This window comes from Aulonocara stuartgranti (genome assembly GCF_965226115.1).
Source record: "Aulonocara stuartgranti genome assembly, chromosome: 7".
Lineage (NCBI taxonomy): Eukaryota > Metazoa > Chordata > Actinopteri > Cichliformes > Cichlidae > Aulonocara > Aulonocara stuartgranti.
The window spans coordinates 25,770,029-25,797,597 of NC_138945.1; the positions used below are offsets into that span (position 1 = coordinate 25,770,029).

General features: G+C 40.7%; 3 protein-coding genes across 4 annotated transcripts; 2 read left to right on the top strand and 1 right to left on the bottom strand.

The window, feature by feature from the left end:
• Positions 1-120: 120 nt before the first annotated feature.
• Positions 121-9,002, top strand: pcyox1 (prenylcysteine oxidase 1). Its single transcript, XM_082542055.1, has 7 exons — positions 121-361; positions 573-717; positions 3,748-3,954; positions 4,036-4,210; positions 4,297-4,508; positions 4,599-4,751; positions 4,850-9,002. Exons 2-7 carry the CDS (start codon positions 606-608, stop codon positions 5,518-5,520), a joined length of 1,530 nt encoding a protein of 509 aa, XP_082398181.1. The 5' UTR covers positions 121-361; positions 573-605; the 3' UTR covers positions 5,521-9,002.
• Positions 9,003-10,809: 1,807 nt separating this feature from the next.
• LOC309709565 (uncharacterized protein) lies at positions 10,810-13,889 on the top strand. Of its 2 annotated transcripts, none has more exons than XM_082538261.1 (13): positions 10,810-10,938; positions 11,090-11,143; positions 11,248-11,274; positions 11,475-11,525; positions 11,618-11,653; positions 11,737-11,757; positions 11,843-11,878; positions 11,991-12,029; positions 12,152-12,184; positions 12,276-12,290; positions 12,486-12,524; positions 12,618-12,650; positions 13,511-13,889. In XM_082538261.1, exons 1-13 carry the CDS (start codon positions 10,884-10,886, stop codon positions 13,522-13,524), a joined length of 453 nt encoding a protein of 150 aa, XP_082394387.1. In that variant the 5' UTR covers positions 10,810-10,883; the 3' UTR covers positions 13,525-13,889. The 2 variants fall into 2 exon arrangements, with proteins under 2 accessions (XP_082394387.1, XP_082394388.1); XM_082538262.1 differs by having other exon boundaries at positions 11,994-12,029.
• A 2,208-nt stretch (positions 13,890-16,097) lies between these two features.
• slc20a1b (solute carrier family 20 member 1b) lies at positions 16,098-27,284 on the bottom strand. Its single transcript, XM_082538775.1, has 11 exons — positions 26,947-27,284; positions 25,204-25,919; positions 24,861-25,001; positions 24,164-24,249; positions 23,786-23,882; positions 20,401-20,520; positions 18,911-19,168; positions 18,151-18,781; positions 17,871-18,056; positions 17,660-17,744; positions 16,098-17,474 (listed from the first exon to the last, which is right to left on the bottom strand). The coding sequence occupies exons 2-11, from the start codon at positions 25,544-25,546 to the stop codon at positions 17,319-17,321; spliced, it is 2,103 nt and encodes a 700-aa protein (XP_082394901.1). The 5' UTR covers positions 25,547-25,919; positions 26,947-27,284; the 3' UTR covers positions 16,098-17,318.
• Positions 27,285-27,569: the final 285 nt, after the last annotated feature.

A 27,569-nucleotide genomic window follows, 5' to 3' on the forward strand; every position in this document is an offset into this window, starting at 1 on the left:
TAAATCCTACAATAGGCAGCTTTAAAATGTTTCGAAATTTCTGCGCACACATTTCTCATTAATCGCTTTTACGAATTTCCTATGCTTTTATTGTGACATTCAAAGCAACCGTGCCCAGAAGTGTGTCTCAATAATTAGCGACGTTCAGGGTGGGCAGACGTGATTCAACTGTTAAACTAGCTTAGTTAGTTTTCTCGTGGGTTTTACAGGGGCCTCTGTGAATAGCTCAGTCTTGTATTTAAGCAGTCTGACAAAAGTTTAAGTGAGCTTTAAAACGAGGTTTTACACTTGCTTTGAAGCTTGACACCCTGAAGGCTATTTTTGGACCAACAGTAGTTCCCCACCATTGACTTCTGAAATTGTAAGTCCTCGAAAGCGCCCTATACCCCTTAGTAATTTGTCTTTTAGGTTTAAAACGTTAAGTCGGGTGAGTGTGTTAATGCTAGTTTCACTTGTGTAAAAAGCTGTGCCATTATTTCCTTCGCTGTTCTATTTTTGAGGCCCTGAATGCAACCTTTGACCAAGGCTGATAGGCACTTTAAGTATCTCACGTTTTCGCCCTCCTTTTGCAGATGCTTCTTAGTGCAGAGCTGTAGATACCCACAATGAGACTACAAACCCTGTCACTGAGAGCGCTGCTATTCCTGGGGCTTTGGCACACAGGAAGGAGAAGTCTAGCCTCAGCCCCAGAGCTGCAGGAACAGCCTAAGAAGATAGGTAAGGCAAAAATAAATAAAAATAAAACATGGACTCGTGCTGTCTGTCACTCTTCAGCTTCTTTAGAGGACAGAGAAGTACTTTCATTCTGTCAGCCCTCTTAAACTTATCTTTGTGGCAGGTTTGTTGGTTGTTTCATCATCAGTTAGTTCCACGACTAACTGAACAATAATTTTGCCCCTGTATACCAGCACAATGTTTCGTTTTTGTTTTTTTGGTTTTTTTTTATCAAACAGTCAGGATATGATCTTTGATTTAAGGGGCTTAACAAACATATTTCACAAACAACAGCCAGCTTAATGCATAGTCCCCCACTTCCAATTTCTCTAAAGAAACTGGACAAACTAACTTGGGTTTTAAATAATGAGGATTGCTTTTAACAGGCTAAACCACCAAAGAAAACCAGTGCACTCTGTTTTCGAATAAAATTTTAAAAAGTAAATCTAATCTAAATCTAAAGTAAATTTAATTTCATGGCATGGTCATGTTTCACTCCCTGATGAGTGATGATGATATGTGCGAAAATCTGTTAATATTTTCAGGCTGAAAATGACCTTTTCATGAAAATAAAGGGTATTTGTGCTTTTGTTCAGAGTTGTTGAATGGAGAGTCGTGTCATTGGTGGATCAGAACGACTTGAGAGTTCCCAGAAGTTCATAGCAGGATGTGAATGTGTTAATAAAAAGCTATAATAAAACTGCCTTTTTCTCTGTAATTACTAATCAAAAAATGCATTGATCTACAATACACTGTATGCCACAGTGAGGTTATATTTATTTATAAGTCAAATATTCAAGGATTAGATTTAACTACAAGGCTCCTCCATATACAGGGAGTGCAGAATTATTAGGCAAGTTGTATTTTTGAGGAATAATTTTATTATTGAACAACAACAACCATGTTCTCACTGAACCCAAAAAACTCATTAATATCAAAGCTGAATGTTTTTGGAAGTAGTTTTTAGTTTGAGCTATTTTAGGGGGATATCTGTGTGTGCAGGGGACTATTACTGTGCATAATTATTAGGCAACTCAACAAAAAACAAATATATACCCATTTCAATTATTTATTTTTACCAGTGAAACCAATATAACATCTCCACATTCACAAATATACATTTCTGACATTCAAAAACAAAACAAAAACAAATCAGCGACCAATATAGCCACCTTTCTTTGCAAGGACACTCAAAATCCTGCCATCCATGGATTCTGTCAGTGTTTTGATCTGTTCACCATCAACATTGCGTGCAGCAGCAACCACAGCCTCCCAGACACTGTTCAGAGAGGTGTACTGTTTTCCCTCCTTGTAAATCTCACATTTGATGATGGACCACAGGTTCTCAATGGGGTTCAGATCAGGTGAACAAGGAGGCCATGTCATTAGTTTTTCTTCTTTTATACCCTTTCTTGCCAGCCACGCTGTGGAGTACTTGGACGTGTGTGATGGAGCATTGTCCTGCATGAAAATCATGTTTTTCTTGAAGGATGCAGACTTCTTCCTGTACCACTGCTTGAAGAAGGTGTCTTCCAGAAACTGGCAGTAGGACTGGGAGTTGAGCTTGACTCCATCCTCAACCCGAAAAGGCCCCACAAGCTCATCTTTGATGATACCAGCCCAAACCAGTACTCCACCTCCACCTTGCTCGCGTCTGAGTCGGACTGGAGCTCTCTGCCCTTTACCAATCCAGCCACGGGCCCATCCATCTGGCCCATCAAGACTCACTCTCATTTCATCAGTCCATAAAACCTTAGAAAAATCAGTCTTGAGATATTTCTTGGCCCAGTCTTGACGTTTCAGCTTGTGTGTCTTGTTCAGTGGTGGTCGTCTTTCAGCCTTTCTTACCTTGGCCATGTCTCTGAGTATTGCACACCTTGTGCTTTTGGGCACTCCAGTGATGTTGCAGCTCTGAAATATGGCCAAACTGGTGGCAAGTGGCATCTTGGCAGCTGCACGCTTGACTTTTCTCAGTTCATGGGCAGTTATTTTGCGCCTTGGTTTTTCCACACGCTTCTTGCGACCCTGTTGACTATTTTGAATGAAACGCTTGATTGTTCGATGATCACGCTTCAGAAGCTTTGCAATTTTGAGACTGCTGCATCCCTCTGCAAGATATCTCACTATTTTTGACTTTTCTGAGCCTGTCAAGTCCTTCTTTTGACCCATTTTGTCAAAGGAAAGGACGTTGCCTAATAATTATGCACACCTGATATAGGGTGTTGATGTCATTAGACCACACCCCTTCTCATTACAGAGATGCACATCACCTAATATGCTTAATTGTTAGTAGGCTTTCGAGCCTATACAGCTTGGAGTAAGACAACATGCATGAAGAGGATGATGTGGACAAAATACTCATTTGCCTAATAATTCTGCTCTCCCTGTATTTTAAACTTGTTGACTTGTTTTTGTTTTTTAACATTGCATTCTAATCAACAGAAGACTAATCATTATATGTTTTACTATACATTGATGGAACAAAATAAATATTGCAAAGATCTTTTTTTTTTATTTATTTTTTTTATATCTTCCAGTTTTGGGAAGAACAGAGTGAGACTGAAAGGTGACTCTTAATGATGACAGCATAATGATTCACTGCACTAGTGTTAGTCTACGTGCACTTTCTTGTTAAATACATTGCACCCTTATCTGTCACTCTCTCCTTGTCTATATTTGAGACGAGGCTTCAAACTTCTCTTTTTTTTTTTTTCTTTTTTTTTTTGGTAAAGCTTGTAGTTAGGCCTGAATCAGGTGACCCTGAAGTATGACTTAGTTATGCTGTTATACTTACTTAAAGTTATTATTACTTACATTGTATACTCAGCCTACATTTGTTATGACACTTTTTCCACTACAGACAGTCAGAACGTGGATTATCTCCACTCTTTTTAGCTGTTGTACTTCTCATCTCTTCCATCGCTGGTAGAACGGGAGGAAGAATAAACTTTCTGATTGTGCTCGAGCCCTCAATCTGAAAGATGTGCAGGTTAATTCATGTTAGCTCACGTTCCTGTCACTTCTCTTTTAAAGCTGTGGTTGGAGCAGGAATTGGCGGCGCAGCGACAGCATATTACCTGAGGCAAGAGTTTGGACCTGGGGTCAAGATCGACGTGTTCGAAGACGGCAGTGTTGGCGGGCGACTTGCGACGGTGAAGATCGGAGATTATGAATACGAAACGGGAGGCTCAGTGATCCATCCTCTGAACCTACATATGAAGCACTTTGTTGATAAATTAGGTAAATTTAACATCCCCTAAACTGCCTGGATTAAAGATAAGAAGTGCGTAAATTGTAGCTTAATGTTTTATGTTTTCACAGGTATTCCTCAGAGAAAAGACGTCCCCTCAAAGATGGCGATCTTTGATGGAAAGCACATCCTGTTCGAAGAGAGCGACTGGTTCATAGTAAATTTCTTCCGCATGCTCTGGCGATACGGGTTGAACTTTCTTCGAATGCAGATGTGGGTGGAGACTGTTCTGGATAAATTTATGAGGTGAGGATGCTGTTTTCTTCTTGGTGGCTTCTAAATTTCACTGCTGTTAGGTTGCCCTAATTATCTTTAAATCCTTTTCTGAACAGAATCTACCAGTACCAGCAGTTTGGCTACTCATTCTCCACCGTAGAGAGGCTGTTGCATGCCATGGGAGGTGATAGTTTCCTCACTCTGATGAATCAGACCCTGGAGGAAGCCATGATGGGAGAAGGATTTTCTCAGGTCTTCATCAATGACATTGTTGCACCGATCACTCGTGTCAACTATGGGCAGAGTGTCCGCATCAATGGCTTTGTGGGTATGTTACAAAACGTGTGATTTAGCACAGATCTCACCGTTTTTTTTGGTTGTTGGTTGATGAAATGGAGTGGGCATGTCTTGTTTTTAGGAGCGGTGTCGTTAGCAGGGGCAGATTCAGGCCTGTGGGCAGTGGATGGAGGCAATAAGAAAGTTTGCTCTGGACTTCTTTACAACGGCAAAAGTGAGCTCATCCCTGCTAGAGTCACTTCCATTTCAGTGAAAGTTCGACCATCCAAGAGAGGTACTATTAACATTCCTTCCTGTCATATAGATCCGGCCTTTTTCTCTTTCTTGATTCTTCATATTTCATCCTGATATCCCTTCATGTCCCACTTTCAGGCACCCCTGTCAGTTTATACGAGATTAGCTATGTTGACCAATCAGGAGCTGCACATTCCCTTTATGATATTGTGATAGTAGCAACGCCTCTTCACCGGGGGAAATCTGACATCACATTTTCAGGCTTTTCCCCTCCAATCCCTTCTCACTACCCCGGGCACTACCACCAGACGGTCGCCACTCTTGTCCACGGCTTGCTCAACGTGTCTTACCTGGGGACCACAGAAGCTGCCTCAGAGTTCACCGTGTCTGATGTCCTCACCACAGACTCAAACGGTTCCATCATCAACAGCCTGAGCTCTCTGGATCCTGTGCACATCCCCAAAGGTTACAAGCGCCCCCCTGCTAGCCAAGCTAATGTCTGGAAGGTGTTCTCCAAAAAGCCGCTGTCCCAGGAGCAGCTGGAGAACATGTTCCTCTCCTATGATTCGGTGTCTGAGACCAAATGGCTGGCATACCCCGCGTACCATCCACCGCATCGCAAGACCCCTCCTTTTATCCTGCACAACCGGCTGTACTACCTCAATGCTGTGGAGTGGGCAGCAAGTGCCATGGAGATGAGCGCCATCGCTGCCAGGAACGTGGCCCTGCTGGCACACCACCACTGGCACGAACAAAAAAGCAAGATCGACCAGGAAGACCTGCACACGCGCCTGAGAGGAGAACTCTGAAAAGTGAGAACTACTTGAGAGTAGAATCAGAAGCAATAAAATAAGATCAATCGAGCCCAATTTTATATGTTGGATAACATCGTAGTCGCCAGAGGAAATGCTGATCTGTGGGAGCATGGTGACACTAGAGCCACAACTTTAGTTGATCAGTGGTTTCAGCTTTTCTAGTTTGGGAAATATTTGTCTTACGTTATTGAAAACTTTTATACCTGTGTGTGTGGACAAATGGGGCATTTGATTATGCCAGTCTTTTTTTAAATTAATGTTTATATTTTGGCTATATTTTATGCATGGGATCCCCAAAAAAGATTCAGACACAGTAAAGTTTGGCACTGCAGTTGCTCCAAACCCCAGACATACACCTACCAATGGATAAACAGTGGACAAGATAGATGAAGCACACATACATACAGAGAGTCCTTCATTTATAGCGAGATACCAGTAGCAATTGATTAATATTGGCAATGGCAATTTCATTTATAAAGGTCATTTTATTACACAATTCAATGCGTTTTAAGATAAAAAATAAAAAGCAGTGCAAGTCTACAGTGCCTTAAGGCAAAAAAACCCAACAAAACAAACTTTACAAAGAAATAAAATACAAGTTGACACACAGTCATTAAGTGTAAGTCTGTGAGAGTAAAAAGGTTTTGAGTATAGACACAGTTGTAGTTGACCTCAGGTCAGCAGGCAGCTGTGAATGGTGTGTTGAGGTTGGAAGCACCCCCAGCACTCTTGGATCTAATTCAGTTAAAAGATCCACCACTGGTGACCTGAGAGTTCTGACTGGGTTATACACACTGAAGAAGTCAGACACGTACTGGGAGACCAAACCACTGAAAGCATTATGATCTATTGAAGAAAAAAAGTTATTTCAGTACTGGACTAATATGTTTAAAATTCCACATGCATCTAAGGACACTGGCGGTTCCAGACTCTGGAAAGTAACATTTTCCTGCTTATGATTTGGATAATCCTGCAAATGTGGTGTTACAGTCTAACATGCTTGTTATGAACCCACAGACCAATTTCTTAAGTAATTTTGAAATAATTTTCTAAAATATTGAATATAATCTTTAGTTGCAGGTAACATTGTCTAACAAAATCTGACAATAAACATGGAGTTAAAGAAGCCAGCAGTTTACCTACATCACAATTCTATCATTATTTTAATCACTTATTGCACATGGATGATGTAACTACTTCAGATAATTGTTGGTTGGTATGATATAACAAAGATGTTCTATTTACAGGCGGTCATAGAGTTCTCATTTGGTTTTCAAATTAGTTTACAAAAAAGGAAGAACGGTAGCTCTGTGGGGCAGGTAGAAGGACAAAAAAAGCAAAATCTAGGGGTTTGCCTCTTTAGTTCAGTGTGCTCCACTGAACTGCTCAGCAACCACAGACTGGTAACTACATGCAACATGGCTGGAGAGCAGCGGTCCAGGTTCGAGTTTGACCCGTGGCCCTTGAAATGCAAAATCCAGGAAACTGTTACAATTATGTTATGTATACTTTATTGAAATTCCTCCCTGCATTTAACCCATTCACTCAGTGAAGCAGTGTGTGTGGGGAGCAGTGTGTAGGGATGGTACCTTGCTCAGGGGTACCTCAGGGTATCCGTTCAATGGATTCGAACCCCCGACCTCCTACTTAACTATCCCTGTCCCTATATGGTGCTAGCATAGCCACAGAAAACAAGTGAAGCACTCTGTCATTAGGTAATGTGAATAAATTCATGGTCTTAATCACTTATATCCAGTTCAGGGATGCAGGGAGCCAGCTTATATACAAACCTATGACCAATTTAGAATTGCCACTTAACCTCCTAAGACCCGAACTCTTCCATGGCATGCATTTTTAATTTCTCTTTGATATTTGGGCTGATTGGGACCTGATGAATGTAAAAACAAAGAATTACCAGGGTTTTTTTTAACCTAATTATTGTTTCTAAGAAAAGTCAGAGCCACATATGAGGATATTTGTTTAAACGTTTTGATAGAACAGTAGCAGTATAATGTCCTCGTGAGTGGATATCAGACCCTTGTAGAGCAAAATTGAGTATTTTGGTCTAAATAACCCAAAATGTGATGTCCACATATGTGGACGCCAGGTCCTAGGAGGTTAACCTAACATACAAACACACTATTACACAGAAGTAGGTGTAAGCTACTATACTACTACTACCTGCAGTGTGATCTCTAACCCACAGGGGATGCTAAAACTGAAAATACAAACTCCACACATGCTAAAATTACTAAAAGGAAAATACTCAAAGAAAAGAAAAGCAGAACAAAATTATAGAAAATAACTTCCGTAAACAAAATATGAAATAAAAAAATCTCTAAATTGTTTAATTTTCCTTTTAAAAATACTTCTTCAGATGCTTTCTGGCTGCTTTGACTACTTTCTTTCTTTTTTCTTTCTTGTTCTTGTTTTTTAATGCGATGCTTTCCCAGATCACAGAAGTTAACTTGGGCAGTACACTGTTCTCATCACTGATGGGGGGGTGGGCAGAGAAAGGGAGAAAGATCAACTGCATCACAAGCCACAGGCATCACCAGCAACACAACACAAATCACATTAAATGTTAAAACAAAACTGCACTGTGCTGAATTGTGCAATCACTGTGAACCATGCTGCACTGCAGGCCAGACACACAAGTGTTTCTCTGTCATTTTCTTTAGTGTGTTGCTCCTGTTCTGTGTACTGTACAGAGAAAGAAGTCAGCTTGTCATTTCCCTTTAGCCAAATTCTTGCACGTGGTGTTTACTAACATGCTGATGTCCCTTTGCTGATCTGTTTGTATGTCCCCGGATGGATTTCCAGTGTTTCTACCTCCTCAGCAGACTACTGTATGTTTTTTATTGGGTACTGGCAGCTGTCAGCAACAAATGTGCCACCAAGACACTTTCTTTGTAGTAAATCGCATTGATGTCAGTTGTGACTCATTGTTAGTCCCACAGTGACTACAATCGAAAAGTCTTAAACCCATTACACACTAGATAACGTGTGTAAGAATTAATCTAAACTATGATTGTGCCTTAAGCAGGGTAATTGGCGTATGTGTTTATTAAATTTTAGTTGCAGTTTAAGAGATGATTTGGTTCTTCCTGTGTGTTTTTAATGATTTTGTACCTGTGATTTGTAGGATGTCATGTTGTTTAGAAATACTGTATCTGCCTACGGCGCTTTCATGTTCTTTAACTACTTTGGTACAAAGAAAATGTAGTTTGCTAATTGTTTCCTAAGAACCTTTAGAGGCATTTTCTCTATATTTTTTTAAAGTAGTTGAAATATTATTAGTATTATGCACTTTAACTGATTAAAAGAATTTTCTACCTTTATTTCAACAGTGCTGAAAACTCTCAAACTGAAACTGTACTTCTCTAAAGTGTTTCCAATGATGGTAAAGTGATCAGTGGTACTGTTTTTGTGTGTGTGTTTGCCTTCAGCTTCAAAATAAAAGTCTAATTAAATTATGTTTGTAGTATTTCTCAATAAATCTGTTTGTAAATAGAAAGTTGGGGTGCTCTGAATATTGATGATAAAAACATGTGGCAATGAGTTGGCTATCATTTCAATTTAAGTTGAAAAAAGTACAAAGTCAACATGTCATGCCACTTTATTAGCTAGATCTTGCTTGTACTGAGTTGGACTCCCTTTTATATTCAGAACTGCTTTAATTCAGATTCAGAAACTTTCCTCAGATTTTCCTAAGTGACCTTAAAAGTGTGAACAAAATATCTTCCATGTTACCAGCAGCAGCCTGACCTATTAATACGAGATGGATCCATGCTTTCTTGTTAAATTCTGACCCTGCTATCTGAATGTCAGAGTAGAAATCGAGACTCATCAGACCAGGCAGAACTTTACTATTGCTAAGGTATAATGTGAGCTGCATTCAAAAATGCTCTTCTGCACACCTTGGTTTTAACAAGTCGTTATTTGAATTGGTGTTTCCTTCCTATCATCTTGAAGCAGTCTTTCTCCTCTGATCTCTGCCATAAACAAGGCATTTTCACTCAGAGCTCTGACCCTCACTGGGTATTTTCTCTTTTTCGGACCATTCTCCGTAAACCCTAGAGATGGTTACGCGGGAAATTCCCAGCAGATCAGCTGTTTCTAAAATACTCAGACAAGCTCATCTGGCACCAGCAAGTGTTTATTTCATTTTAAAAATGACTAGCTTATTTAGGTCAAACACTGTTCATGCACTAATAAAGGTCATCTTTATCTGTTATTAGAAACTCAGAGTAAATAAAGGAACTTTGTTGGGTTGCTGGTGTAAAAGGAGCAGTAAATTCTTCCCCTTTTTCAGGGAATAGATTAGGCTGCACTTTGCTTTCATCCGCCACTACAATCATATGTCCTAACCGCCCGTAAACAAGTGAGTCATATAAAAACTATTAGAGGTGTGGTGCATTTCCAACGTGACGCTCGTGTAAAGCGATCTCTCCTGCCTGTCCCCGTTTCATTAACTGCAGTGAGTGAGCACAGCAGCACATGCAGAGTGCGAGCTACAACGGGTAAACAAAAAGAGCGCCATCCCACCTGTCAGCATAAACTGTGTCTCCCTTGATTTCCTCTGATATGATAAGCATCATTCTCTGTATTTGCTTAATCTTTTCTCCCGTTATTATTTATAAATATAATTATTGTTGCTTTTTGATCCACTTAAAGAAGCAACCCCTTCCCATCTTTACTTACAAAGATTCAGATTAGTTTTTTCACACCCAATCCCATTTGCACATCTTAGCTAATATTAATAGTATATTTTAAAATTGGCTTTGTCTTATTTGCTATTTTCAGTTAAATGCAGGGTTTAAATAAGTAATTATAATTGTGTATATCTTCCAACTTATTTTTGCTCTTAGAAATCTTTAAAATTCATCATTTAAAATTCAGCTTTTCCTCTGATCTCGATTGGGATCGCTTTGATCTGTGTGAGATTAATTGAGGGATTGTCTTGCCGGGCTACATTGTGACCCATCATTTGTAAGCCAAGTATTCTCGATGAAATCATTTCCATTTGTGAAAAGGGAAACGAACATTGTTGTCAGTTCGGATACACGGAGTCCCTATATTTTTCCCCCTCGAACATCCCAAATAAAGGTCCGTGTGACTGAAGGGCCAACAATGGGTGGCATTGACGGACGGAATAAGGATACGTCTGTGCTAAGATGTGCCACCCAGCTGTCCCCTCAGGTAGGGAGGGACAATGGTACCAGAGCCGCCTGTCCAAGCGCAACATGTGATGGCACTGAAGATATAAAAGACTGCAAAGTGGCAACAACCCCATATACGATATTTGGAGTGACAAGCCCCCCTAAAAATCTTTCACAACCAGAGCAAAAAACAAGATGAGATTTCCAGTGCCGCTGTTTGTTTTCCTTGCTGTGGCAGCATTTCACACGGGTAAGAGGAATAAAGCGTTAAGATGCAGTTTTGTGTTATCATGTTTTTCTTAGATTTCATACTTGTATGTGTGAGTGTGGCTCTTCAGAAACCTTAAGTTGCTGATGTTTATTAAGAGAGCAGATATATGAAATGTTGTGATGGCTTCTAGTGCTCTCAGCATCTCTGGAGTCTGCAGAGAAAGAAGAAAAAGCTGCAAAGTATGGTGAGGGATTCATAATAAGAATAAGAATAATGATAATGATAACCAGTAAAGATGATGTTGGTAGCAGATGCATTGCTGCAAACCTTTCTTGTCTTTTCATGCAGATGGGCTAGCTGAGCTGCAGAAAATAGGTACAGTATCCATAGAGCACCTCTGTGTTCACAGTTGACACTTGGTCATTAAAAGTGGCTTAAAAGTAATTAAGATCATGTAGTATGTTCCACAAAATAACCCAGACTGGCTTGCCCTTGTCTTAGTTAACTGTTAATACGTTTCTGTGTGATGTTTCTCGGCTCTTACTTTTGTAATTTTGATCACTTCATGTCTTAAGATCAGATGGAGTTTGAGGCTGCTCAGAAAAACCAGGAAGCTCACATGAATGGTAAGTTTAATACAAAAAGTTGGCGTTGATGAATAAATGAGGAAAGATTTATTCCCACTGTGATTACTCATTTTTCGCCTTTTTCCATCAAGCTACTGAAGATCAGAGTGGAGATTCCCGCTACCTCGGTGAGGGCAGACTAAAAATATTTAACTTAAACCTTTTAATGAGTGATCCAGTTCCAGGTGGTAATGCTGTCTTTCATTCTCAGAGGCCGCTCAGGATCACTCTGGTAAGCTCCAGTTAATTACACGACGAACACCTGAACTGACCGCTAAGTTAAACGCCTTCATCAACTGTTAACATGTTTCCATCAGTGGAGGAGCGCGTGGACTCTCAGGATGCCAACGCAGGTGTGTAAAAAAAAAAAAACCCCAAAAAAACAACAAAAAGCACATCAAGCAGGTGATTCTTCTTTACCTGAAGGGTCAACAAGCAGTACTTAACTGTGAAATCCTCCTCCAGCAGAAGGTGGTGGAAATTCTGATGCTGCAGGTCAAGGAGGTAAGAGAGGATTTACAGTTCAATCGTGAGCCTGCGGGTGGCAGCAAAGCAGAGGGCAGACCTCCAGCTCAAAGCACACTGACATGCAACACATAATTCAATCCCTGTCCCCTTTCACACAGAGGCAGAGTCTGAGTCCTCTGAGGACGCAGATGGTGAGTCTGTGACATATTTTTTTTTAGGCAGTGTAATTTAAGCTCCTGTCCTTACACTAGTGTTAAAGTCTGCTTTTATTAATGTTGACAGGGCCACAAAGGCAGGGTAAGTGTTGTAAATCTTTATTACACCACAACAGTTTGCACAAATACACTTTGAGCCTGGAGCTAATGAGTAGCTTGTGACTTTTCCACAAAGCCAAGACAATTTGTGTGCTTTTAGTGTCTTTTTAAAATGTATTTAAAGCTTGTTTAGAGGTAAATAAAAACAGGAAGTGTTTTTATTTGAATATTTTCCTAGAACACCATGAGGTTGTAACTGAGGCTGTGACCAGTTTGGGTAAGATCAAAATCAAAAGACTGAAAATTTGTTTGAATTAAACACCCCGACTACCTTCAGTCAACCTCCAATCCTGCTTTTTCTCCTCTGTAGATGAAAACACTCAGGATTCAACCAAGGAGCAAGGTAACAGTGTGTAAAATGTTCCACAGATGCATTAATGAATCACACAAAACAGTGAAAGTATCCTGAGCTGTTTAATGTTTATCATGCAGTAAATTGAGCCTGACTCAAAGACTATGATCAACTTTTTCTTTCTTCTTTTGATTCAAAAGTACCTGCTGAGGCAAGATGTGGTAAACTGCCTGTGTGCAACTTTAAATTTAAATTGCAGGTTGTGCAATAGAGTGGCGAGTGCAAAAACAAAGCCAGACAGAGCCAGTCTCAGCTGGATTTAAACAGTGTCACATAAAAAAAAAAAACCCCAACCCTCCATAGATGTTTGTGTAACAACAGTTAAAAATGCCTCAAGTGCAATTACAAGTTTACAGCCTGGCAGTTTGGGGAAACTCTTTTTTTAACAGTTTACAAAGTGTCTGAAGAGGTATGTGAGTCACAACAGAGACGGGTTTACTGCTCGACCTCAAAAATAAGATGCTAGGATTGTTTGTTTGAACAGAGTCCTCCTTGTATGTGATAAATCTGGGACAAGAATCCGGGCCACTCGGAGACGTCTGTCCCCAGACATCTGCTTATTGTGCTTGATTTATACTTGTGGATATTTTAGGACCAAGGATGCATTGTCCCTGTCCTGAAAGTGTGCTAAAAGGACTGTTTTAAAATTGATCCAGTTATTTAGGTGTAAGGTTCTCTAATAAGGGTGATCTCTCCAGCCACTGGTCTGAAAAGACTGAGTGTAGTAGAGGGGAGAGCAGGCCTCATGATTGGTATCCTCATGTCGAGAGGCCTGGAAAACTACTAAATTGCAGTGTTTGCAGTGTAAAGCTGGCGTAAAGGAATCTCTTCTGTCTGTTCCTGTGTCGCAGATGCACTGGAGTGAGAGGGCACAGCAGCACGTGGATACCAGCACTGGCTCATCATGCAGTGTGCAAACTACCCCGAGCTTACAGTAAATTTAAAAAAAAAAAGAAAAAGGGACCCATCCTACCTGTCTGTATAACCTGTCCGTCTCCTTGTTTCCTGTTTTGCAACACAAAGTGCCTTTCAAGATTGCAGCTCAGAAGATGCTGCGTCATTTTACCTTCAGGCTGAAATTTGACTCCTTAATCAACACAGTGTACTTAACATGTGTCAGAATTCAGAGAGCCAAGCACATAATAAAAGGACACATTGTATGTGATCATAAATAAAGAACAATGTACAAGAGTAGCTGCGGATAAATAAATATAACCTTTTAAAATGAAATGGGTGTTGCCTTGTAGCTTTTCAGTATTTAGATTCAGTTTTTGTTTTTTCCAAGTTCAGTGAGAATAAGGACTACAGCTCACGCCAAAATGTCCTGTGACTTGATGTGTGAGTGATAAAATTAAGAATACATGCAGCAATCTGATCATCACTGAGGCGAAGGAGGACTGGATCATCCAGATGGTCCAGGGCCCGTATCCCTAAAGATTCTGAGAATCCTCTCAGATAGCTCCTAACTTAACCTAAAAATTCCTTGCCAGGAGTTTTAGCTTAGAAGTGATTCCAGAACATTTTCAGTGAACTCTGAGCAAGGAATGGATGGAAAATCCTATCTTAGTGAGGAGGTGTGGTTGACCCCGTTGCTAGGTATGAGTCATCATTTCAAAAGCCGTGATTGGTTGATCCTACAAGTTTGATGGAAATGAGCTTTTGGTGATAATGAGCAAAGGATGTACCCTCAAATCAATAAACATATTATACACTCTAATCTTATGCTGACTGTAATTGTAAATAATATTTCACATTCAAGAAAATATCTGGAAAATGAATAGTAAGCTGTAGGGGTTATAGCCATTAGAATCTAAAATATGTGAAAACTTAAACTCATTACACCCTGTTCAAATAATGATTCGTGTCTTATTTGCTCATATAAATATCCTAGCTGGCATATTTTGTACTTTCACTCCCATATGGACCCCGTTGAAAACGAGATGGCCTATCTCAAGAGGCTGTCCTTAATGAAGTAGAAATCACAACGTTACAAGTCCAGTGTGGTCTTAACGAGGGTAACATGGCTCAGCTTTTAGCAATGTCTGTGATTGCAGACCCAAGTCATCACTGCTGCATTGTTGCATTTTCCCGGTTGCCAAATACCTCAGGGTTGTGATTACTTTCGTCTCCGGTGTAATAGCGTTGTGGCGTCGAGTTGGTGAAGTAATTGCATCTCTAAGGAGATCCACCACAAACATGATTCCTGCACGATCCAATCTGTAGCATCTCAATAATTCCCTGTCATCCAGTGTTTGCAGGACATCTCTCCTGCCTCTTCTGTTGGCCATTTTGTGCAGCTGCTTAGGGGAACTCCTAAGCCACTAAAAGTCCTCTTCCCTGCTCTTAGCAGATCTCGCCTTAGGAGCCCTTTTAAGCGCTAGGAATCTTGAGGAATAGCTTTTATATTAACTGGGATTGTCGTGTCACTTTTAGGGGAAATTCTAAGAAAACGTCATGAGAATTTGGCCGCTAGGAGCCACTTTTTGCACAAAGATTCTTTAGGGATACGGGCCCAGGCCCTTACATTTTTGGGGTTGAACATGGTCATTTTACTGTAGGCCTCCCAACAGCTTATCAAGGTAAAAGAGAACATCTGGAATTAGAAATGCTGTTAATGTTGTTCGAAATGTGTTTGAAAACAAGACATGAAACAGGTGATTGATAGAGTTAAAGGTACTACAGGCCCATACTGAAGGCCTTATGATGTGAGGAAGTGCAAAATGTGATATAAAGTGACACAACGAGTAGAAAAATTAGTTTAAAAAAAAAAAAGTATGTGCAAAAGAGAATTCTAGAATGCCAACGGCATTAATAAACAACATGCACACTATCAATTTAAGAGGTGTGCTCACCTGTCACAGGACAGCTGTTGGACAGGTTTCTGTTTATTTTGTGCAGAGACTGGCAGGAATGATTTCCTCAAGCATTATCTACAGAAGTGGGGTTGGATAAGAAGAATGAACCCTGCTGCCTCTGTAGTGCAGAATGGAGCAGGTGCAATGGGTTGTCTATGACAGACTGCAGTTTGTTCAAACCTTCTGTCCCTCAGCGACTCAAACGCCCCCGGATTCTGGCCAACTTTTCGATTAGTTTGTTGATCCTACTAGCATCTCTGGCAGCAAAGTAAATGACTGCCATTACCACAGTCTGGTATATCTCTGACATCTTGCTGCATGCACCGGAAGCACCTAATCTCAGAAAATAGGGAGCAGATATTTGTTTTGTTACCAATTGTCAAAATACTGTTAAAAATCAGTTGGAGGGGGGTATATTTTAAGGTGTTGAAGGCCTTCCAGAGATGTTCACAAGAGGGGAAATTTATTAAAAATAAAATAATCTGTACAGATATCAGTAGCTATATACTGTGTTTGTATTGATACACATTGCAGTAATGTCCCCTTCATTGTAGATCATCAACAAAGACAAGTTCAACAAGTATTCTGTTTTTCAATTTTTATTTCCATTTTTCCTTCCACAAATGTGGAGTAGTACACCTTGATATGCCTTAAAAACAAAAACTCTTTGGTACCTAATGGAAAATAAAACAATTAAGGCAGCTACAGCATCTAGGTTGTGAAATGCATTCATTACTGCAGTCAATCACACACTGGGCACACAATAAACTTCCAGTTTTCAGGTTCCTGATCCTCATCATGTATCATCCAGAGGAAGGGCAGGAAAACCTAGTTGCCCAGGCAAACTGAATATGTGTAATAATATGTATCTTAATGTGGACTACAAAAACAAGGCTGAAGCCGACCTAGAGCGCTTAAACCATTAGGGACGATTCAATCAAGTTTTAACAGACTTAAGGTAATGTTTGGGAACACGTTGTTGCACTAGCTGATGTTCAGAAATGACATTTCTCAACAGATCTGTTATTTCCACACTGATCAAGAACAGAAAGTCCCAACCTGGAGACGCAGAGCAATAAGTCACCAACTACCAATTTGGGTTGTGCCATTTCTTACTAGTGTGATGGCTTATGACAATTACGTAGTATTCCTCATAATGTTCAGCTGTAGTCATCCAGCACGGTAGAAAAACATGCTCAAACAGGTGAAAAACATTTATCTCTTAACAACAAAAAGGGTCCTAATTTGTCAGCTGAAAGAAAACCGGCTGTAAACTCTACTCTAAAACAGCGAAACACTTTCACCCAAATACTGCCTTCTTATTTTTCTTGAATCAGTCTCCAGCATGTGTGAAGACTCGAGTGTTACATCTGTAATAGGCTAATACTGTATTTTCAGTTGTTCATTCCTGCCTAATGTATAAAATAAAATGGCTGTACATAATAATCATACATAACCGCAAAGTAAAAAGAACATGAATTATTACAAACAGTTGATTTAAGATTAACTCTTTACAGAATGATGAGATATGAAAAAGAAAGCCAAAAGAAATGAAAAAGGTCGTAACTACAAGTTATGTGACCCAAATGGAACAGATAGCAATTTATAGTCTGAAAATGATGCAGCCAAGAACCACAGGCACATGTCACCGAACCCTTTCTAACTTTTTTTTTTCCTTTTTCTTATAAAGTTGTTGGCCAGAGGTAAGCGATATATTTTGGCCTTCAAACTTCACTCCTTTCTCTCCGGGTGCACGTCGGAGCGTTTTTTTTCTCCTCCCCCTGCTTGGGGTGCAGCTGAATGCTCACAGGATGACGTGGACGAAGATAGCCATGATAGCAGCACTGATCAGACCAGAGATGGGAACCGTCACAAACCACGCCATGAAGATGTTCCTGAACAGACGCCAGTCTACTGCCTTCTTTGAGCGCAGCCAACCTACTGCCACCACAGAGCCCACCTATTTCAGATAAATAACAGTCAAATGATCGTTGTGCATGCATATGCCTGACATTTTATTGAGGAGAAACTTGCTCCACATGTGGAACTTCTACTAGACTGTTTACTCAAGCCTCCCTCTTATGAAACAGTCTCTTCCGTCATCTCTCGTTTGAGTTCCCAGACCACAGTGTTTGACCAGCTTACCTTGCAGTGGGTGGTGGAGACAGGCAGGCCAATGTTAGAAGCAACCACGACAGTCAAGGCTGAGGCCAGTTCGATGCTAAAACCACTGCAGGAGGAGAAAGAAAAAAAACTCATGTGGATGTGTCTGAGCAGCTCTAATGTAAGGAGCAGTAATGTCTGGGGAGGATGTGGTTCTGGGTGGAAACAACTTATGAACTGTCTGAGTCTTTACCTTGAGGGGGTGATGGGGGTGAGGTCTTTCCCCATTGTCTGAATCACCCGGCGACCCCATACCCAGAGTCCAGCGCAGATACCCACGCCACCATACAGCAGTAACCAAATGGGTGTATGTGCATTTGAGAACACGCTGCTTGTTTCGTAAACCAACCACAGAGCTACCAAAGGTCCAATGGCATTACTGCAGAGTGGAGAAATTTTTTTTGTTGTTATTAACAATCTGGCAAAGAAACAGGTCACCACACACTTGTCTGATATGATATCATTAACCATACCTAACATCATTTCCTCCATGGGCAAAGGATCCAAAGCAAGCAGTAAGAATTTGAAGGAACTGGAACAAGACTGAGACTTCTGGTTTGTCTTTTTCAGGCCTTTCATCATCCAGGGAACTCTGGCTGCTACCTGTATCCTTGATCTCCATGTCTAGCCTCACATCACCCTCTACCAGACCTTCAGGAGTTGTGTGCTCTGCCACAGCATTGCAGTAGCTGGTGTAGCTATCCATACGCAGTCGCTTTCTCTCCTGACTGCCTGATCCTGGAGCCTTGTTGCCATCCTCACAAGCACGGAAGTCCCCTTCTTTATGCTTGTCATGCATGCCAATGATGGTCATGGTGTAGGCGGTGTAGCTATTGTTGCGCCGGATAGGTCTGTCGCCTCCTTCTCCCATGCAGTCGCTCATTTTGGCCAGGTGGAGCTTGTGCAGTAGGTCTTTGTAGAGGGCTGAGTCTGTGTGGACTGTGTGGTACTGGCTATAACCGTTACTTGGTGGCTGTGGAGGTCTGTTGTTGAACTGAACATGATTTTTGAATTGAACCTGATTTTGAGCATTTGTGGAGGCACCGTTGCTTTGGGCTTGGTTACTAAAATGGACCTGACTGTTTGATTGAACCTGTGCAGGGGCTGCAGAAAAAAAGAAATGTCATAAAATCATCTGCAAGTTAATCATAAAATTATTATGAAATATCTATAGCAACTGTCATTTTAAGATGACAAAGATTTTTAAAACATATTGTATTTTGGCATATTTACCATCGTTTGAATTGCTGTAGTCTGTGTCATCAGAATCTCCGATGTCAAAGGCCACCCTGTGTTCCTTATTACTGTCGGCTTCATCTGAATCTCCGATGTCAAAGGCCACCCTGCGCTCCTCAGGGCCAGGAAGAGGGTCAGCAGAGTTGTAACTGGCAGCTGGTGTGGTAGATGCCTGCTTCAGGATTGGACAGTGGGCTTCTTTAAGCTCCTTCTTTTCCATCAGAGGGCTTTCAGTGGGACTGGACTTGATATCTCCTATTAGGGCAAGAGTTGGATTGAGAATTATTTGGATCGCATCCAAACATATACTTAGCATAGCAGAGACATCCTAACCCAGCATCTGTTTTTCCTTCAACTTCAGCTGTAGGGAGTCCAAGTGTTGCATAACCTTAAAGTCAGAAAACCCTTTGTACTGTAAATATAAAGATCTGTGTCCAAGGGTGGACTCCGGTGTTCACAGGATCAGATTAACAGGATTACAAAGGACATATTCATATTACCACTATTATCTTGTTTTAAGAGAGACAATAAACTAAATGTCCGAGGCTCACATGACATTTTTTGTAGCTTTAAAGTGAACTAGATACTCAGTGCCATTATTTTTTGTTCAATAAATCTAAGTGTGTCCTGGTGAGATTGCATCATCCAAACTGGTCATGGCTGGATCTGAAGCAATAGGTCCCCCTCAAACACACCTCCCAATGCACTGCCAATGCCACGTCAACACAAAGTCAGTGCGGGCTTATTTTTAGTTGAGGTGGTAAAGACCAATTAGTGAATCCTTATGACCCAATTAGTCAGCCTGTCTACTGAATCAAGGCAGTTTATGCCTTGTCAGATAAACCTGCTGCTCCAAGAGAGAAGTGACGAATAAAGGATCTGTCAAACACTTTTTTTTTTTTTTTTTAAAGAGAGCAAACCCTCTCTTCAAAAAAAGTTATTACTCATTTTAGGAGACACATTTTTCCCCAAATATGTCATTAACGAACCATTTAGAGCTCTATTAAGTAATAAAAGGCAATATTTGTGAACCTAAGTCATAGGTTGCATCAGACACAGCTTTTCTGTAATCAACCCGAAAAGATAACTTATGCCAGGAGAGACTAAACCTATGAGTCATTAAAGAGAAGAACTGCATTGTAGATAACAGAGTGAGCCAAAAATACATTCATGGAGGTTAAAACGAATGGTTATGTCTTAACACCAAATCACACTATTCGGATGCAAATGCATCAGAGTTTACTCTGGTTTTTAATTCTATAATCCTGGATTAAAGCAAAGACAATATTTTCACATCATTTTCATTAGAGCGAATCCATTGTGAAAAATATATCCCTGAACTTCATTTGCTGGATTAATATAATCCCACACTCGATAGGCGGAGTTGCAGTGCAACGCTCCAGTCATGATTTGTCCAATGGCTTAAGTAAGGAAACTGAGTCACATGGAGTTGAACAGTGAGTCAGATTGGCAAAAATGGGACTTACGTTCAATCTTCTTCTTTAGGCGAGGGCAGACAATAAACCAAACCACAATGGAGGTCAGCAGACCACAGGCCAATGAGATGAGCAGGATGCCCCACCAAGGTATCATGTCAAATCCCAGCACTGGAGGATCGCCAAGTGCCACGCAGATATAAACAAAAGCAAATAAGAGAAAGGCATATTTAAAAAAAACAAAAACAAAACAACTAGGCAGCAGGAGCTACCTTTTCTAGCAGACCATACAAAGTAATACACCAACATTAAAATATAATATAGGACAGCAGTTTTATAAATATGTAAAAATATAAGCCCCTCTAGAAAAGGTCCTATGAGGGCAATGAAGTTTCATTTTCATTCATTAATGGCACTTATGTTTGAAAGTACTCTGCAACAACTTCAGTGACTGCATAGCTTCATTGTGCCACATAGTTAAAAATGGAAAGCATGTGTACCCCCAGACATGAACAGTTATGCAACACCAATGTCACCAAGACCCCAAAGTGCCCAGCTAACAATTACACAGAAACAATGAGTTCCTCAAAAGGAGACATAACTTGGGTAGCATAAAAGAAAAGCAAAAAGAAGGGGGGGGGGGGGGGGGGGGGGGGGCTTGTACTAGGGCACTTTACTGTAAAAAAATGAAGGCACCCTCTTGCCAACACTGCAGCAAACCTGGTACAGCACAAAGATGTAGCGCAATGCATGCTGGCAGAAAGTTACCATTTACATTTCCCTGGAGAAGCAGTTATCCATGTCATACACAAAGTCAGCAGTTTCATGGGGACAAAAACAAATTGTGGATAAAAATAAATAAAAAATAAAAATCTACCACCTTGTTTGAATGTCTGGACATGACCTTGGCCATAAACGCCACACTTCCACTAAGATATGGATTGTTTAGGAAGTGTAAGAGAAGAAAAGGAAATGAGGGCCATGGGGAGGTGATAAGTGTCTCAGTTACTGTGTTTGTTTGAGGGCACAGTCCACACAGTGCACTGAGTCACGCTGCAGCATGAGACTGCGGAGCACCTAACTCATGTTTATTTAGTTACGCAATGGAAGCTCACTCCCTTTGGGACAGGAGAGGCATAAGGAAAAAGTGGACGGTGACTCTTAACAGTTAAGTCTTGTCTACGACTGAGTACACTGACTCACTACTAGAGACATCCAAACACACGTGGTACTGCCATGCATTATTAAACAGGAACTCATCTGATATCAAACAGGATTTTAAAACTACAGAATAAAGAGGGAAATTATCCACCCGGATGGTAATTATTATTTATTTTTTGTGAAGGAAAAAAGTAGTATAGATTAAAAAGCTGGGCTGCATTTTGTAGTCTGATTAACACTCTTACAGAAAGAAGTGACTTTATACCACAAGCATGCAGTGGGATGACTGAAACTGGACAATAAATGAAATTTAACCACAGCTGTGTTCCAAAACACTTGCAGAAACCTATATTCCATGGCCTGCATTACACAACAACAAGGTTTGTTTCCCCCCCCCTCCCAGTACTGTACATGTAGTACACCACCAACCTCAATTACAATGACAGTTAAAGGTGGAGTTTGAGTCACTTGGCAAGAACCCTTTTGGTTATCTGTCCTTAGGGCACTAAGGACTAATGACATTTGTAACTCCTCATAATGAATTAAAATCTGTTACACAAGAGTTGACTATAGCAATCGCTTAAAAGTTGTTTCAGGATCATGGCTCAGGTTGAAACAAGTCATCCGTGCTGTGATGCCAATTGTTTAGTGCCCCCATGGTAACTAAATCCAGTGACTGTTTTTCAGTGGGTTATCGAGGCAGAAAATTTGTGCCCTGCTACAAAAAAATGGAAGTTTATCAATTGAGGCTGGTATGAGGGGTCCAGATATCCTGTCACTCTGACACTTTAAATACATAATAAAAAAAAAGCCACGGTCCTGTTTAGACTTGTGTATAGAGCAGGTGCGAACAATTGAGTGATGTGCAGCAACGAGGACAAAATTTAGGGCAGATTCAGCAAACGTCATAAACAGGGAATTGCGTTCAGCATCTGTGCTCTGAAGGCTTAACAGTACTTTACCTGAACTTCATTTGTCTTCATGACTGAATGGCATGAAGTTGGCTTTTAGGGTGCGTCTCCCTTTTACAATGTATAGGGCTGCAATGCAGTGACAGCAGCTGAATGATTTATGAAGGAATGAAGTCACACTGAGCCTCATCTGTACAGGACAGTCAGCTGACCCTTAAATTCTCTGGCCCAAATGCGGACTTGAGGTCTCTGGCACTGGTGTTTATATTGAGCATAGGAATGTGCTGTGGGGTGTCTGGCATCCAACTTCACCACTAAGCTAGCATAAAGATCAGGGAATGTCACAGGAAACCAAACACACTGGACTCAGTTAGCTGAGATACTGTTGCTGCATTAAGGTGCATTCATCAGCAATAATGCACTGCTGTCGTCCTGGGTGCCAGAGCAGTATAGTAACCAAAGCCAAGCCTAGACTATAGGTCTGAAAACCTAAATGTTTTTCTTTGTTTGTTTTTTTAATTATAAATGCAGTGATGAATTTGTGTTACTGGGCCAATGACAAACAACTGAGGAGAGTAGAGTAAAACCTAGTCTACTTTACTTTTACAATGAGCCAAAGTTTGTATTATGACCTCTGTCTTTGTGTACAACATGTGAGTATATGAATGCTAGTTTGTCTTGTGAATATATTTAAAAATAAAATTGCAGATGGCAATTTCACGTGTGGTGAACTTGATATGACTGTACTGTTGTGCCTGACTAACCAGGGATTTACTGTCTATGTGGGAAGTGCAAGTGCTCTCTTCTTAGTGTGCTGATGTGCATTCACACATCAGCTCACCAGATCTGGTCAAACTCTGGCCTGTAGCCGTCATTTAAATGGCCCAGGCCAGCTAAGATCTGGAACTGTTAGGCCCTGCAGAGAGAAGAAAACAAAAGGAGCGAAAATGGCTCATTTAATAAAGAGTTTCTGGTAAACCAAAAACCAGCAAATATTAAGAGCATTGCCACACAGATTCAGAGCAATAATACAACTACTAGCAGCAGACAACTTTGACAGCACACTCTTTACTTCTCTTTTCCTCCTGCATGCCTGAAGTGATGTCAGGAGTTAAATGAAATCTTATTTCCATCTCCCTGTTGTGCTCCACTCTAAAACTTCATGCCAGCTATGACCCACATAGAACCACAAAGCAAGAGAGCTTCAAAAAAACATGTTAAAATAAACACGGCTTCTGTGAAAATGGTAAACAGTCTGGTTCAGGCTGGAATATGTGTGGGCATCCGGCTGTCTGAGGGAGCAGCTTATTTTAAGCTGTGGCTGTGGGCAGGCATGCAGAGCAAAATGAAACAATGATACTCACCCGGAGCACCAGTGAACATGATGGAGAACAAGTTGATTGCCATTGTTATCGCATAGAAGACAGGCAGGGCCTTCAAGCCATTGGGTACTGGGTCTTCCTACAGGAAGAAAATAGAATGTTCAGAAATCCAAGTTGCCTCATCTTGCTGTCAGGTTACATTTCAAGGCACAACAAGCACAGTGGAAATCTGAACCATGTGTTCCTATAAGGAACTGCTTCAAAGCACGGTAGCTTATTTCCTGCCATGTAATAAACATTTTCCCAATTGCATTTTGGGGGTGGACCAGTACAGTGTTGAAACAGCCTTAAACCACAACTTCACTCTTCTAATGTTACATTAACCGAGCATATCCACAATTTTGATAAAAGGAGACTTACTTTCTGTAAAATGAACCTGCGCACAAAATAGAAGACAACGGCTGACATTATTCCAGACAACAGGGGACTCAGGAACCAGGAAGCAACTGCACAAATAAATAAATAGATAAATAAATAAATCCAAACACAAATGGGAGCATTACAAAGCAGTGGAAAAGTAATGAGAGAATTTGTCAAAGAACAGTAAAAAAAAAAAAAAAAACTAAATTCATTTAACTCCTACTATACAGCTTATTTTTAATAAAGAATGTGTTTATTTAAATAGAGTTACATGAGCATGATTCATAGAAACTAAAAACTAAAGGGAGAAGAAAGAAAGAAAGACACCCACCCCACAGGCAACAAACTGAACTCTAGAACAACCCTTTAAAACTGCCTATTGTTCTCAAAGTCATCATACGACCTTATCAAATAACACTCCTTATTTGTACTGCCTCCTCCCAAAGTCCAACACAAAGTGGTGGAAATCACTATTGATTTGTACAATGAATGCTTCCCATGTCTGAATGTGGATTTAGCTGAAATGCTGGACCTGCCATTCATGAACATACTTGATTACTGACCTGGATTTGGGATGGTATTATCACACTGTAAGAGTCTTCACACACCGCCATTAATAAAATATACTTTAAATGCCTGTGATGAAATTCAGCTAACCATTAAAGGGAATTTCTATGTCAGTTGACTGGTTACATACCAATACGTAGGAGTTCAAGCCACCTGACGCCCTGCTGCCCTTTGGCAACCAGCGAGAAGCCGATAGTAGCACCAACAATGCAATGTGTTCCAGAGATGGGGAGCTTAAGGAAGGAAGCAGCCAGCTGCCACACAGCAGAACCTAACCAGAATACATTCATGACATCAGTTGCATGGTGTCATAATTTCAGCTTTTATACAGTCAAGACAGGTACCAAAAATATTCTACAACCAGATTCACCACTACTCCAATGCATTTTCACATCTTTAATTTCTACAAGCAATGCTCTGTCCACATTGACCGACAGTTCAAATTACATGAAAGATAAGCTGCAGATACTCACCAACCATTGCGCTGATAGATCCAGCCATCAAGACATGTTCAGAGCCGTTGTACATGCCCACATCAATGATTCCCTTGCGAATAGTTTCACTCACTTTGGCCCCAAGAAGCACAGACCCCAGAGTCTCAAACACTGTTGCTAGAATACATGCCTGACGCAAAGTGACCACTCCAGAGCCCACGGCTGTACCAAATGAGTTAGCAACATCATTGGCACCGACAGAAAAGGCTAAGACGAAGGCAATGATAAAGCCAACAACCAGCAACCACACATACTCAGTCAGAGGTGTATAGGTTACCATGGCAGTGGTCAGCACTATTGCAGTTGCAGTTGTTGAAAACATTTTTTGTAAGTTTTAAAGGAACTGATTCACAATCTTAAAGGAATAAATTCCAGACAAAATAGGGTTTTATATAAATCTGTTTCTAAACAGCAGCTAGTAAAATAAAGAGGTAAACAGAGGTAAATAAATAATTAGCTTTATTTTTAGGCCCACCTGTCTTAACAGAATTTGTGGGATTCAGCAGTGCAAACTTGTAATGGGTTTATCTGGATCTAACCAGAAAACAATTAAAGTAAACTAGAGGTACAGTGAAAAACTATTGCTATCCTAAAATTTTGGTGGATCTGTTATTGTCCTTTGGGTGCCGAGAGATTAAGCAGAAAGAAAAGACAGCCATTGTGCCACTGTGACTGCAGATGAGCAAGGGTACATCCTGAAAAGACAACACACACACAAAAAAAAAAAACAAGACATCCTTCACTAACGTGAAAACACAGGCAACAAAGCTTTTACATAAGGAATAAACCTTTACATCACGAATAAGATATACGAGTAGAAAACCGGCAGTAACTGTGGACCGGAAGAAGGACCTCTGGTTGCTGCCCTTCCTTAAAACGGAGGCCATTTTTAGTAAATGGCGCATGAAAGACCGCAACTATATTACACCAATGTCCTTTATTTTGAGTCAGGATAGTCGCATTTAAAATGTTAATTGCTGTACGGTGGATGATTAAGCGATCATGATGGGAAGCTCGAGATACATCGAGCCGTTTTATGTGGGAGACATTTTAACTTTCCCTACTCGCACACGTGTCGTCATTCATTCACGCAACACGAGCGCCGTCTGTTCCTACAGCTTCACGCTCTGCGCTACAGAAGTGGCTGGCCCAATCTTAAAAAACAAAAAACATTTGGACCGATCTCAAATTTGGCGTTTTAATCCACCATAATAGTGGCTGCGTCCATAAACAGCGTTTTACTAGTGTCTGACGTGTTTATTTTCCGTAACAGGGGGACGCAACCGGATATGACTCAGTTTAGGGAACACAACTCAATGCGGCACCGGTTCGTTGTGTCGCGTGTGTCGACCCGGTTTAAAGGTTTATAAAAAGTGCAAACCAGATATAATTCTTGCTGCCTATATTCGCTTAGGATTAACATTAAGAATAGCAATTACATCGGCGTTATACACTGATACAAATTTAACATTGTATGGGCTAACTGACTCCCACACATAACAGTCTTAATCAATTCAAAGTCAAGTAAAGTATTTAATCCATATTAAATGTATTTTTTTCTAACGAGTAAATACGCTAGCCACCATCTGGATCGAATGTATAATACAAAGGCTGGGGTTAGCATCAGCGCGCACTTTGACGTACGCCTTAATTACAAAATTCGTAAAATGAACGACTGAGCTTTTCATTAAAAAGGTATAAAATGTTAAATATAAAACTTACCACACACTGCAGTTATCAGTCCCGTAGAGTAGTGCTCACTAGCCGTTAAGCTAATTAGCGCGCGCACACAGACGTTAAGACAGCGCGGGCGGGATAAAGAAAAACTTAAACGGATTATGAAATGTAACCCGTTCAAAAAATCTGCCCTTAAAAATTTTTTTAAATAACGCGACTAAAGAAAAATGATAATTGCGACAAAGTGAGTCAATATGGAGAGAAGAAAACCGCCTTATGGAATCGAGAAACTTCTCAGTTTAAATGAATGCCTGACAGACTCCAGAGGAACTCGCTTATACCGGCGAACAGAGCTGGGGGTGGCATCTGTTGTACAAGCCCCACCCGCCAACTGGGCGGGAGTAACTTCCTGTTTTCACGTGAAGGGTGCGTGGTCGTGCTTGCTCGAGTGTGCCCACTGGGAGCGTCTCCCCTCATTGTAAAATCTTATTTAATAAATTTGCAGTTCGCGCCATTGTCTTACTGTCTGGTGAGCTGACTACCGACAAACACATAAAAAAAAAACTGTTAGATTCCGTCACAAAAAATGTTGCACATTTAGATGCTCACATATAGCATACATAGACACAAACCATAATCGTCTATTTCAGAGAAGCTGTCACCTGGAA

Bases quoted from the DNA above. Each gene is read 5' to 3' on its own strand.
- pcyox1 (XM_082542055.1), top strand. From the start codon at position 606: ATGAGACTACAAACCCTGTCACTGAGAGCGCTGCTATTCCTGGGGCTT. The intron at 718-3,747 runs GTAAGGCAAAAA...TCTCTTTTAAAG, and splicing joins GGAACAGCCTAAGAAGATAG to CTGTGGTTGGAGCAGGAATT. The intron at 4,211-4,296 runs GTGAGGATGCTG...TTTTCTGAACAG, and splicing joins GTTCTGGATAAATTTATGAG to AATCTACCAGTACCAGCAGT.
- LOC309709565 (XM_082538261.1), top strand. From the start codon at position 10,884: ATGAGATTTCCAGTGCCGCTGTTTGTTTTCCTTGCTGTGGCAGCATTT. The intron at 10,939-11,089 runs GTAAGAGGAATA...GATGGCTTCTAG, and splicing joins TGTGGCAGCATTTCACACGG to TGCTCTCAGCATCTCTGGAG. The intron at 11,758-11,842 runs GTAAGCTCCAGT...TGTTTCCATCAG, and splicing joins GGCCGCTCAGGATCACTCTG to TGGAGGAGCGCGTGGACTCT.
- slc20a1b (XM_082538775.1), bottom strand. From the start codon at position 25,546: ATGTTTTCAACAACTGCAACTGCAATAGTGCTGACCACTGCCATGGTA. The intron at 24,250-24,860 runs GTATGTAACCAG...TTATTTGTGCAG, and splicing joins GCTTGAACTCCTACGTATTG to TTGCTTCCTGGTTCCTGAGT. The intron at 20,521-23,785 runs GTGAGTATCATT...GCGATCCTCCAG, and splicing joins CATGTTCACTGGTGCTCCGG to TGCTGGGATTTGACATGATA.